This window comes from Mesoplodon bidens (assembly GCF_964165515.1).
Source record: "Mesoplodon bidens genome assembly, chromosome: 15".
In the NCBI taxonomy this organism is placed as follows: Eukaryota; Metazoa; Chordata; class Mammalia; order Artiodactyla; family Ziphiidae; genus Mesoplodon; species Mesoplodon bidens.
Window position 1 is genome coordinate 82,201,776 of NC_138171.1, and position 14,002 is coordinate 82,215,777.

General features: G+C 41.5%; 1 protein-coding gene across 1 annotated transcript in view; it reads right to left on the reverse strand.

Annotated features, from left to right (window-relative positions):
• LOC308628709 (kinesin-like protein KIF16B) overlaps positions 1–14,002 on the reverse strand; it is a 295,568-nt gene that overhangs the window by 230,206 nt on the left and 51,360 nt on the right. The window contains exons 8-10 of the mRNA XM_081255964.1: positions 13,372–13,540; positions 13,054–13,185; positions 11,741–11,916 (exon numbers count right to left, since the gene is read on the reverse strand). Coding sequence (XP_081112090.1) covers positions 11,741–11,916; positions 13,054–13,185; positions 13,372–13,540 — 477 coding nt within the window. The remainder of the gene's footprint in view (positions 1–11,740; positions 11,917–13,053; positions 13,186–13,371; positions 13,541–14,002) is intronic.

A 14,002-nucleotide genomic window follows, 5' to 3' on the forward strand; every position in this document is an offset into this window, starting at 1 on the left:
CAACTGCCTTTGTAACTCATAACCTGAGAGGCAGGGACACGGGGCTCCCGACAATGTCACAAGAAAAAAAGGAAGGGGGCCTCCCTCCCTCCCCACCCCACAGGCAACCTCTCTTAGCCAATCTGCTATGTAAATGTGCAGTTATTCTGGGCGTATGCGAGCATGTTTGTGTTGTTTTTCTAATCATCAACAGCAGGGACACTCTTCTGAATATTGCCTTTTTCACTTCACAAACTATCTTGGGGAAAATTCAGTACAAGTCAGTCCACTTGATTCTTTCTAACAAGTCCAATTCCACTGTAGAATACTCCATGGTGTGGCTATGCTACAATTTATGTCCGTACCTTCCTTTTAATGGACATGCAGTTTTTTCTCATCTTCTGCTTTACCAGCGAAGCTACAGTGAACATCTTACACCAGTTGCCTACAGTATGTGTGGCTGTGTATCAAGAGAGCAAACTCCTACAAGGGCATGTGTGAGTCATCTACATGTATGATTTTTCTTTTAATTGCCAAGGTGTCCTTCGCAGAGGCTGTCACATTTTTTTCATTATTATTTACTTTTCAATTTCTATTCAAACAAATATAACCCATGAGGTGGTCATCTTCGGCTCAGTTAAACATTCAGACTCACAAGACACGGTAGGCCAGGCTTGGCATCTGTCTGCTGGGCAGAAAGCAGAGCTGCGGCAGTAAGGGCAGGGTCGCAGCCGAGCCCAGGAGCTACTGCCTATGACCCTCCTGAGAGGTCCAGATTCAAACGGGCACATGGTGCCCACCTTGGCTGAGAAGCCCAGGCCCCACAGGAGGTAGCGTCTCTTGTAACAACACCAGAGGCACAACCTCCAGGACCCGCCAGGGACAAACCCAGTAACAAGAGTCATCACCCACGGGGAAACCCCGAGCTGCGGTTTCTCACAGGAGTTTACAAACAGTTCATCCTCATGCAGCTGCAATTCACCTGTTAGGGGTCACTGTTATCATTAGAGATGCTGTCTGGTGATGAAGCTGGCGTCCCACTTTTACCTGGTTTACAGAGAAGGAGGCCAGCTAGTTAACCCTTAGTAAAGTCATCCTGAGTGAAGGGAAAGAGCTGTGTTAACTCATCACCACAACGCACCCCCGCCCCACTGCACCTCGAGGGTCATCTTGTACACAGGTGGTACTCCATAAATGTTTTCCACTGAAGAAGCACCAGTGGCAGGTGTTATTATGACTGCATTGCTTATTAGATGGTTGACAATTTTCAGAACAATTAGTAACCCCTTTATAACATGGCTAATTGTGCAGACACCGCTGTTAGGGTTTTTCGTCTATAATCAGAGCCGAAACATTCTGACCATTATCATCAACTCGGGAGACAATCACTGACTCAATGTACGCATACAGACGATTATTTGGGGGCACGTGCAAAGAAAGACCTACCTAAGTCCTTTTAAAAGACATCTTTAGTAACACTAAACCATTTCCAATTAAATTATTCCTTGCAAGGTGTCTGTTTAGAAGACAAATGTTCAGGGTTAAATAATACTCAGATTAAATAAGTTCCTGTGTTAAACCAAGAGGAAAACTACATCAGAACGTCAGCAACATCAACACCACCAACAGGCAGCCACCTCACGGCTCCCACCTGTGCCCACACACTGGGCGATCAAGTGTTTTATCTCTGCCCAGCTGATGGGTGGAAAGGACATCTCCTTGAGGTGTAATGTCCATGCAGTAAAAGACAGAGCTTGATGATGCTCTCCATATCTACGTGCGTGAATATACTCATTGCTTCAGATCTGCACTGACCGTATCGCAAGTGACAGTAAGCACACGTTCACAGGTTTAGAAGCCATTTCGAACTCTCTTTTCTATGAACCACGCTCATATTCTTTGTTCATTTTTCTGTCAGGTTGTGATCTTTTTTTTTTTAATAGAAGCTCTTTTCATAATAAGGAAAGTAGTCTTTTGTTGTATGAGTCGGCAATCTTTTCTCCTGGTTTGTACTGATTAGAGCAAACTTCCACGATGTCACGTAAATGTGCTACGTCCTCACTTATTCTTGGCCCGGTGAGCACTCACGGAATGAGACAGAGAAGTTAACGTTCCCCGTGGCGAGGGTGTGGTCTCTGTCTCCTGCCATCTCCTACAGTCGTGTTGGGTTTTTTTTCTTTTATGAAAGCTGACTTCCTATTTGATTTTAATTATGAATTGCACTCTCTGTCATGATAAAGTGCTTTTTCTAAGGCTCACATCAGGCTGTTTCTGCACTGTTCTCTCTCCCCCTGAATTACCTGGTAGGCCTTTGCCCATTCTCACACACACCGTATCACCTGCTTTGACTGTGACCCTCTCTGAGATGTACCTATCTTCAAAGTTTACACGTAAGGACATTTCTATTATCCGGCTATTATTTGAAGTGTATCTGCGACTCCGGCTACACAGTGAGAAATCCATCATCCTTCCACCTCCTCTTGCTCACTTGTGGTCTTTGTTTCCTGGACTGTTCTTGCTTAGTTCATTTCTATACTGTTTAATTTTCTTGTTATCTTCAGACACATTCAAGAGGGAAGAGTTAACATTTTCTCTGTGCCAAATTCAAAGCAGCAGTCTGCTTTGAAATACAACAAAAGAGGACATGTGAAAAGACAAGATAGTCAAATGCTCGACTTCATGAATCATCTGAAGAGTGCAAACCAGTCATTCTATGATACCATGATGCTCCAACAGAGTGGCTACGATGAAAAATAGACAATACCAAGTACTGGCAAGGACCTGGAGCAACTAGAACCGGCATTTTCATATACTAATATAAGTTGGTATGACAACTTTTAAACATCATTTGGCAGTATCTACTAAAACTGAACATAATGTACCCCTTCTGACACACGAACTCCACTCTGAGGTATAAGCCTAACAGAAATGCATCTGGACATTCTTGAAAAGGCAGGCAAAAGAAAGTCCAAAGCAGCACTAATAGCCCCAAAAAGCCCATCAACAATAGAACAGATGAGTTGGGACATACTTGTATGATGGAATCCAATACAGCAATGATCATAAATGGATCTACAACTCCATGTACCAACGTGGATGAATCACACAAACGGTCTCAGATGTAACTTGTTCACTAGTGTTCACTGCACGGCACACTCCCACCGGCCCATGGAAGGCCCTTCAATTTGTCATTGTTCTCACTTTCCCTTTTTTCCCCCCTCTGTCCTGCAACTCTGCTGCCTGTACCCTGTCACCTCCCCAGCCCTCATCATGGGCCAGCACCCTAGTACCTCTGCAACCCTTGGGTTTCCCATGTCTATGTGTTCTTTTGGTTTTTTTAAATACACCAAAAATATTTTTATTCAAAATTTTTTACACTCAGCAGCTCAAAATTTTTTATATTCAACAGAAACAGAGATGGCAAATTCTATGAGGCTTCATATTCAACTGAATTCCAACTCATTAAAATTGGTTTTCTTTTACTTTAAAAAAATTATCGGGGCCTCCCTGGTGGCGCAGTGGTTGAGAGTCCGCCTGCCGATGCAGGGGATACGGGTTCGTGCCCCGGTCCGGGAGGATCCCATATGCCGCGGAGCGGCTGGGCCCGTGAGCCATGGCCGCTGAGCCTGCGCGTCCGGAGCCTGTGCTCCGCAACGGGAGAGGCCACAACAGTGAGAGGCCCGCGTACTGCAAAAAGAAAAAAAAAAAAAAAAAAAAAAAAATTATCATACAGTAAAATTGACTTTTTGGTACACAATGCAATGAATTTTAACACAGGTCTAGATTCACGCAGCCACCACTACAATCAGAACACAAAACAATTCTCCAGTCCAGAAACCTCCCCCCGTGCTCTTTTTGCTGTCACAACCTCTTCCCACCCCTAACTTCTGGAAACTCCTGATCCGTCCACTATCCCTAAGCTTTATGAGAACGTCACATAAATGGATCTTCTGACATTGGCTTCTTTTTCTCAGCATAAAGCCTTTGAGATTCATCCAAGTTACTGCTGTATCAATAGCAGTTCTTTCATTTTTATCGCTGACTTATTCCATGGTATGGATATACCACAGTTTATTTACTCATGCACCACTGGAGGGCCATTAGGATTGTTTCCAGTGTGTGACATTTCTGTGTGAACTGAAAATTTCACTTTTCTAGTGTAAACACCCAAGAGAGGGACTGATGGGTCATATGGTGAGTGTACATTTACTTGGTAAGAAACTGCCAAACTGTTCTCCAGAGTGGCTGCACCATTTCGCACTCCCGGCAGCAATGTATATTTGCTCTCCAACCCCATCAGCACTTTGCCAAGTGTGAGTGCTTTTTGAACTTTAGCCATTCTCATAGGTGTGTAATGGTGTTTCATTGTGGTTTTAATTTGCATTTCCTTAATGACTAGTAGTAATGAACAGTTTTTTTTCCATTGGTTTCTTTATTTTTTTGAATTTTATTTATTTTTTTACACAGCAGGTTCTTACTAGTTATCCATTTGATACATATTAGTGTATATATGTCAATCCCAGTCTCCCAATTCATCACAGCACCACCACCCCCAGCCACTTTCCCCGCTTGCTGTCCATACGCTTGTTCTCTACATCTGTGCCTCAATTTCTGCCCTGCAAACTGGTTCATCTGTACCATTTTTCTAGGTTCCACATGTATGTGCTAATATACGATATTTGTTTTTCTCTTTCTGACTTACTTCACTCTGTGTGACAGTCTCTAGATCCATCCACATCTCTACAAATGAGGCAATTTCGTTCCGTTTTATGGCTGAGTAATATTCCATTGTATATATGTACCACATCTTCTTTATCCATTCATCTGTCGATGGGCATTTAGATTACTTCCAGGAACTGGCTATTGTAAATAGTGCTGCAGTGAACACTGGGGTGCATGTGTCTTTTAGAATTATGGTTTTCCCTGGGTATATGCCCAGTAGTAAGATTGCTCGGTCATATGGTAATTCTACTTTTAGTTTTTTAAGGAACCTCCATACTGCTCTCCATAGTGGCTGTATCAATTTACATTCCCACCAACAGTGCAAGAGGGTAACCTTTTCTCCCCACCCTCTCCAGCATTTGTTGTTTGTAGATTTTCTGATGATGCCCATCCTAACCGGTGTGCGGTGATACCTCATTGTAGTCTTGGTTTGCATTTCTCTAATCATTAGTGATGTTGAGCAGCTTTTCATGTGCCTCTTGGCCATCTGTATGTCTTCTTTGGAGAAATGTCTATTTAGGTCTTCTGCCCATTTTTGGATTGGGTTGTTTGTTTTCTTCATTTGACCTGCATGAGCTGTTTATATATTTTGGAGATTAATCCTTTGTCCGTTGATTCCTTTGCAAATATTTTCTCCCATTCTGAGGGTTGTCTTTTCGTCTTGTTTGTAGTTTCCTTTGCTTTGCAAGAGCTTTTAAGTTTCGGTAGGTCCCATTTGTTTATTTTTGTTTTTATTTCCATTACTCTAGGAGGTGGATCAAAAAAGATCTTGCTGTGATTTATGTCAGAGTGTTCTTCCTATGTTTACCTCTAACAGTTTTATACTGTCTGGTCTTACATTTAGGTCTCTAATCCATTTTGAGTTTATTTTTGTGTATGGTGTTAGGGAGTGTTCTAATTTCATTCTTTTACATGTAGCTGTCCAGTTCTCCCAGCACCCCTTACTGAAGAGACTGTCTTTTCTCCATTGTATGTCCTTGCCTCCTTTGTCATAGATTAGTTGACCATAGGTGTGTGGGTTTATCTCTGGGCTTTCTATACTGTTCCATTGATCTATATCTGTTTTTGTGCCAGTACCATAATGTCTTGATTACTGTAGCTTTGTAGTATAGTCTGAAGTAAAGGAGTCTGATTCCTCCAGCTCTGTTTTTTTCCCTCAAGACTGCTTTGGCTATTCGGGGTTTTTTGTGTCTCCATACAAATTTTAAGATTCTTTGTTCTAGTTCTGTAAAAAAAAAAATGCCACTGGTAATTTGATAGGGATTGCATTGGATCTGTAGATTGCTTTGGGTAATATAGTAACTTTCACAATATTGATTCTTTCAATCCAAGAACATGGTATATCTCTCCATCTGTTGGTATCACCTTTAATTTCTTTCATCAGTGTCTTATAGTTTTCTGCATACAGGTCATTTGTCTCCCTAGGTAGATTTACTCCTAAGTATTTTATTATTTTTGTTGCAGTGGTAAATGGAAGTGTTTCCTAATTTCTCTTTCAGATTTTTCATCATTAGTGTTTAGGAATGCAAGAGATTTCTGTGCATTAATTTTGTATCCTGCAACTTTACCAAATTCATTGATTAGCTCTAGTAGTTTTCTGGTGGCATCTTTAGGATTCTCTATGTATAGTATCATGTCATCTGCAAACAGTGACAGTTTTACCTCTTCTTTTCCAATTTGTATTCCTCTTATTTCTTTTTCTTCTCTGATTGCCATGGCTAGGACTTCCAAAACTGTGTTGAATAATAGTGGTGAGAGTGGATATCCTTGTCTTGTTCCTGATCTTAGAGGAAATCCTTTCAGTTTTTCACCATTGAGAATGATGTTTGCTCTGGGGTTGTCGTATATGGCCTTTATTATGTTGAGGTAGGTTCCCTCTATGCCCACTTTCTGGAGAGTTTTTATCATAAATGTGTGTTAAATTTTGTCAAAGCCTTTTCTGCATCTATTGAGAGGATCATATGGTTTTCATTCTTCAATTTGTTAATATGGTGTATCACATTGATTGATTTGCATATATTAAAGAATCCTTGCATCCCTGGGATAAATCCCACTTGATCATGGTGTATGATCCTTTTAATGTGTTGTTGGAATCTGTTTGCTAGTATTTTGTTGAGGATTTTTGCATCTATATTCATCAGTGATATTGGTCTGTAATTTTCTTTTTTTGTAGTGTCTTTGTCTGGTTTTGGTATCAGGGTGATGGTGGCCTCATAGAATGAGTTTGGGAGTGTTCCTTCCTCTGCAATTTTTTGGAAGAGTTTGAGAAGGATGGTGTTAGCTCTTCTCTAAATGTTTGATAGAATTCACCTGTGAAGCCATCTGATCCTGGACTTTTGTTTGTTGGAAGATTCTTAATCACAGTTTCAATTTCATTACTTGTGATTGGTCTGTTCATATTTTCTGTTTCTTCCGGGTTCAGTCTTGGAAGGTTATACCTTCCTAAGAATTTGTCCATTTCTTCCAGGTTGTCCATTTTATTGGTACAGAAGTTGCCTGTAGTAGTCTCTTGGGATGCTTTGTATTTCTGTGGTGTCTGTTGTAACTTCTCCTTTTTCATTTCTAATTTTATTGATTTGAGTCTTCTCTGGGAGGGCTCACGCCAAGGAGAACTTCCCAGAATTTCTGCTGCCAGTGTCCTTGTCCTCACCATGAGACACAGCCAACCCCAACCTCTGCAGCAGACCCTCCAGCACTAGCAGGTAGGTCTGGTTCAGTCTGCTATGGGGTCACTGCTCCTTCCCATGGGTCCCGATGCGCATACTACTCTGTGTGTGCCCTCCAAGAGTGGAGTCTCTGTTTCCCCCAGTCCTGTCAAAGTCCTGCAATCAAATCCCAGTAACCTTCAAAGTCCGATTCTCTAGGAATTCCTCCTCCCGTTGCCGGATCCCCAGGTTGGGAAGCCTGACGTGGGGCTCAGAACCTTCACTCCAGTGGGTGGACTTCTGTGGTATAAGTTTCTCCAGTCTGTGAGTCACCCACCCAGCAGTTATGGGACTTGATTTTATTGTGATTGTGCCTCTCGTACCATCTCACTGTGGCTTCTCCTTTGTCTTTGGATGTGGGGTATCTTTTTTGGTGAGTTCCAGTGTCTTCCTGCTGATGATTGTTCAGCAGTTAGTTGTGATTCCGGTGCTCTGGCAAGAGGGGGTGAGAGAACATCCTCTATTCTGCCATCCTGAACCAATCTCCCTGCCTATGTTTTTAAATTCCATAAATTTGATCTTATGTAAAAGTGAGAGCAAGAGTATATACGACATGATTACATTTATATGAAGAACAAAAATAGGCAAAACTGAAAACCAACCTCTGCCTTAAGAAGTCAGGAGAGAGGTTACCCTTGAGGGGAAGGGCAGGCAGTACTGGGAAAGGAACATGAAGAGGAGTTTCTAGGGCGCTGGTAACGCTCTGTTTCTTGATGGAATGCAGGTTAGATGGGTGAATGCGGCTTGTGAAAATTCACTGATACGTATACTTATAATATGTATAATTCTTCAATGAAGAGTTCACATGTATGTATATATACATATATGTGTGAATACAAACCACTACATATATATCTGTATGTCTGTAATCTATGTAGTAGGAGAAGCAAATACGTGTCAGAATCTTTTGCCGTACTTAAACTGTGCTTTGAAACTCTGATACACATGGCATTCTGCATAGGAAAATAAAATTATTAAAAGTAGGAGCTTTTATTTGCCTGTACTTAAACAAATAACCCCGAAATAGAACTCTGATATGAGTAGCATTTTCAGTGAATCATGGCAGCATCTGGAATAGGATATTGTGGGAATAGAGCAATGTCACTAGAAAAATTTACACTTAAGGACACCTGCTGGACTTTCCTGGTGGCACAGTGGTTAAGAATCCACCTGCCAATGCAGGGGACATGAGTTCAAGCCCTGGTCCGGGAAGATCCCACATGCCGCAGTGCAACTAAGCCCATGCGCCACAACTACTGAACCTGCGCTCTAGAGCCCACACGCCTAGAAGCCCGTGCTCTGCAACAAGAGAAGCCACCACAATAAGAAGCCCACGCACCGCAACAAAGAGTAGCCCCCGCTCACCACAACTAGAGAAAGCCCATGCGCAACAACAAAGACCCAACGCAGCCAATAAATAAATAAATAAATAAGAAACTTGTGAATGTTACCTTTATTTAAAAAAAAAAAACACTTGCTTATTTTATTGGGCATCACAAATTTAATTAATTTTGGATAAGCCTGTATTGTCTCACAACAATTTTTAGCTTCACGGTGTGATAAATTATTTTAAATTGGACTCTTGTTTTTATTGTAATGTATTAAATTTATCAAAGAATTTTATCTTCAGTTTATCCTAAAACAGACAACTATCTTTTCCATCCTCACCCCCAAACTACAGTAACAAAAATAATCCTTTAATGACTGTGGTGGTCTTTGGCTATGAAAGAAACAAGACAACAAAAGATCACAAAGTATAAGGCAACTGGCATATACAACACCTCTGAAGACGTTCCTCAGACAGAATGTGTAAAAGTTTTAATAAAGTTTTTCTGTCCATGTGATAAAGCTCCTTTCGAGGATTTCCTCAGTTTAATTTTAAAAGGCTGATCTTTCTTTTCTCATAGCTTATTAACATATTAAGTACAAGAAGTTAAACCAAGAATTTTCCAAGTTCTTCCCTTCACATGTAGTAGTCTGGATGATCCTTACACATTTACTTCAGATAAATGTTGTTAAAACATTGAAAAAAGATCCCAGTAACAAGGGGTATAAATAAAAATGACAATTGTGGCTCGTGTCATAAGTGATTCAAGCCTGACAACATCACGTGCAGCTGGACTCTTTGTGCTGACAGTTTCTTTTCACACACGGGAAAGCTCCACATCAAAAAGTACAATGGGGGCTTCCCTGGTGGCGCAGTGGTTGAGAGTCCGCCTGCCGATGCAGGGGACACAGGTTTGTGTCCCGGTTCGGGAAGATCCCACATGCCGCAGAGCGGCTGGGCCCGCGAGCCATGGCTGCTGAGCCTGCGCGTCCGGAGCCTGTGCTCCGCAACAGGAGAGGCCACAACAGTGAGAGGCCCGCGTACCGCAAAAAAAAAAAAAAAAGTACAATGTACGTGGAGATATTTTTAGGTGCAGAGCAACTCCTGGCCCACTGCAGTCCACCAGCTTACAGGACAGCACCGTTGGGTGTGTTCCAGGACTCAGGAGACTCAGCAAGGTTCTCGGCCTGTCGATATTCTCACAGGTCAAACCACTCACGGGATGTCAAGGACTTCGAGGGCCATATGTTCCTGAAGGGAAAGCTGCTCTGGAGAGAGCAGTGTGCATTTAAAGAAAAGCTTTGGGTTTTTTTAATGATACACTTCAGACATCCATTCATGGGTTAGGAAAATGGGAAGAACTGTATCTTTGTTTATTTCTAACTCCAATTTAGCCTAAATTTTCTTTTTTTTTTGTTTTTTGCCACACCATGTAACTTATGGGATCTTAATTCCGCAACCAGGACTGAACCAGGGCCACAATAGTGAAAGCACCGAATCCTGACCACTGGACCGCCAGGGAACTCCCTAACTCAAACGTTTTCAAAAGTGCTCCTTGGAATCTAGAAAAATGGTACAAATGAACTTATTTGCAAAGCAGAAATAGAGACAGAGATGTAGAGAACAAATGTGTGGATACCAAATGGGGGAGGATGGGATGAACTGGGAGATTGGGACTGACACATATACACTACTATGTATAAAACAGATAACTAACGAGAACCTGCTGTACAGCACAGGGAACTCTCAATGCTCTGTGGTGACCTAAATGGGAAGAAAATCTAAAAAAGAGGGAATACATGTATACATATAACTGATTCACTTTGCTGCACAGCAGACACTAACACAACACTGTAAAGCAACTATACTCCAATAAAAGTTAAAATTAAGGGACTTCCCTGGTGGTGCAGTGGTTAAGAATCTGCCTGCCGATGCAGGGGACATGGGTTCAAGCCCTGGTCCAGGAAGATGTCACATGCCGCGGAGCAACTAAGCCCGCGCGTCACAACTACTGAGCCTGCGCTCTAAAGCCCGCGAGCCACAACTACTGAGCCCACGTGCCGCAACTACTGAAGCCCGCGTGCCTAGAGCCCATGCTCCACAACGAGAAGCCACCGCAATGAGAAGCCCACACACCACAACGAAGAGTAGCCCCCGCTCGCCACAACTAGAGAACGCCCATGCGCAGCAACGAAGACCCAACGCAGACGAAAATAAATAATAAATAAATAAATATTTAAAATTAAAATTAAAAAAAAAGAATAAAGTTTGAACAGGGAAAAAATAGATAAATAAATAGAATTAAAAATAAATAAATGAAAAGTGCTCCTTGATTCTCACAACAGTATCCAAACCTAACAGCACGGACCACACTATGAGCACAGAATGCAGGTCGGTACGTGCACCATGCAGATTATAAGGAAGTTTTCTGTGAAAAACACCAAAGGGCAAGGCTCCTTCACGAAAACCCCAAGAGATCCTGAAGTGAGGCAGTTTCAACAATCAAGCCCAGGGAAATCGCCTGAGCCAGGCCACAGGGATGTCACACGTGTCCCTGTATCACCATAACCACTTCTGTAACAGGCAATACAAAACAGAGATTCAGGAAGGTGCTCAAACGAGTCTTTCATTCTGTTAAAGTACATTTTCAAGTCATAAAATGCTTGGGTAGAATCTTAAACATTACTCAAGCCCCTCGATTTCCTTCCACTAATGGAGATGATGTTGCTAATCCTATTGCATGCTAAATTTCCACCCATAATTGATAACTATTAGATAGTTAATCATTTTGGGTTTAGTGGATAAAATCTTACACACGGAGCACATAATGAATGCAAAGGCCAACGGGAGCGTGCTGTAAAGGAGAGGCTGGCGAACTCATTCAAAGCTTTACTTAGCACTTATTTACTCAAATCAATACAACCACGGAGACAAGTGCCTCATTAAGGTCTAGAAATTAGTGCCATTACTCAAAGAAAATTACCCATAAGTCTCAGAAAAAGCCAACCTGATTCCCTTGAGCAAGCAGCATTTTCAGCCTGGCTATTTCGGCTCGCAGCTCACGGATGAGCTTGACGTTGGCGTCCTCATTAATGGTAGGCTTGTTGATGATGTTTTTGGCTCTATTTGCATAGCGAAGAGTACTTAGGGTTTCTCCATAATTGACATCAGCAGGTGAAATGGCTGTGAAAAAAAAAAGTAATTTATCCGGTGCTCCGTTTCATTTAACACAAAGTTGGTTTGTAATTTAAAAGTCAGATTAACCCCAGGTCATTGGATAGACTAAATATTCATTGCCACAGTCATGAATATTAAAAATTATCTAGGACTCATAGGAAAAGTGCTCACTATACCAAATTAAATGCCATTTCGCTCTTTTTAAGTTTAGAATCAGCCATCTAACCAAATCTCCTCTGCAACTTAGGGAGTTTTCTCCGTTGAAAATATAAGAAGAGGATTTCAAAACTATGTACGCTTCCAATGTAAAGTAGAAATTTAAATCCTTTTAAAAGTTCTGGCAAAACCTACCACCTGTAAAACTCCAGAGCACGATAATTTTTTAAAAGAGTCAGTAGATCAGCTAATTCTTTTCTGCCTAAAGCTCTGGTTAATCAATCACACCCCAACCCCGACAAACTTCCGGGCTTAACTGACTACACAACCACGTCTGGGGTGCATACCCCCAGGTAGAGCCCTTGCCTCCACAGGGACTCCATGGCATGGGTGTAGGGAGACACGGGGACATGGAGAGGTGTCGGGGCAGGGGTGTGGTTAGGAGGGAAAGCATTTTTGAGTTCTCCTCAACAGTTACCTCCCCTTTGCACATTTTTTCCCTCTTTTCTGCTTCTTCCTGTTAATTAGTGAAAAGATAGACATATATCACTGTTATTATTTGCTAGATTTACTGGGCCTTTTCCTCTCGATTCTTAATTTTAAATTCCATATTTTCTGCTTTGAAATAGAAAAAAACAAAGTGGGGTTATTTTTACTCTATGTCCCTACAATGATTTTCTCCCACGAGTTAGCAGCATTAGAAGTTTCTGTCCTGTTCTTTCAGCAAAGCTAAGAATCATTCCGCATGGACATCGGCTTGCATAACCAAGAACATGGCAAGTTAATGTAACTAGGAAGAGGGAAAAAGAGTCAATAATACAATCCTGTAGACTGGATCACAGTAGGTGCTTTTCTTCAGAACAGAAAAACTTTTTCTTTTTTTAATAAAAAGGTGCTATTTCCTAATGAGACACTTTAAACTTCAGTAGTTACAGTTAATTCACACGAAACACTGTATGCTGAAGAAAAAGAACTTAAAATTCTTACTGGCAATCATGATAGTTTTAGAGTTTCCTCCAAGGCTATCTTTTAACAACCAAGTCAAAACAGAATCCCTGTAAGGCACAAAAACTTGCTTCTTCTTTACAAGAGGGTTTGCTGCATCCTGAGATAAATCAGCTGTAGGAGAAAAAGAAAAGGGGGGGAAAGTTAAAGACAATCATTAAAGATTTTTTCCTCTAATTCGGCTTCAAAAAACCTCGAGGCTATTACTCCGGTTTGTGACACAAACATTAAACCTAAGTGCTCCGCGCTACTATGACACCACCAAGAACGAGAAGAGGCAGCGGACAAGTATGAACCCACCTAAGGCAGAAATGACATTTCCCAGAGTCACGAGGGATTTGTTGATGTTCCCCCCTTCCTTCAGCCGGACCCCGGTGGCACCAGTGGCATCTGCCCGCTCACTTCCGGCAAGATCGACTAAGTGGATCTTACTCACGGTTTCACATGGCATTTCAGAATCAAATTTTGCCTGTGGTGAAATAGAAAGGCAAAGTGGAAGAGGTATAAAGAGCCCCAATGTTTATATGTTTATATAACATTTTTTATGTTTTATGTGTTTATAACACGAATTCTAATTATTTTCCACTCCTCACTGTGATCTCTCAGGGTAGATTTTTTATTTTAATTTTGTTGTTTCATTGGCCTTCTTCCTGATGACAAAAATTAAATGGAATATAAGAGAAGCCTACCATATGTGATTCCTAAACTTTCTGAACAACTACGGATTCCATTACCCAAATCACTGCCATTCTCAAAAGGGTTGAGTCTGACCATGGCAGATGAGGAAACTAGGCCCTGAGGGGCATTCCACAAAGAAAAATATAAGTAAACAAATAATTAGTTTTGTTCTCATCTAAAATCTGCAACATTACAAGCACAATGGCTTTCCAAAATATGATAAATATAGACAATATCTGAAAGATCACTCAGC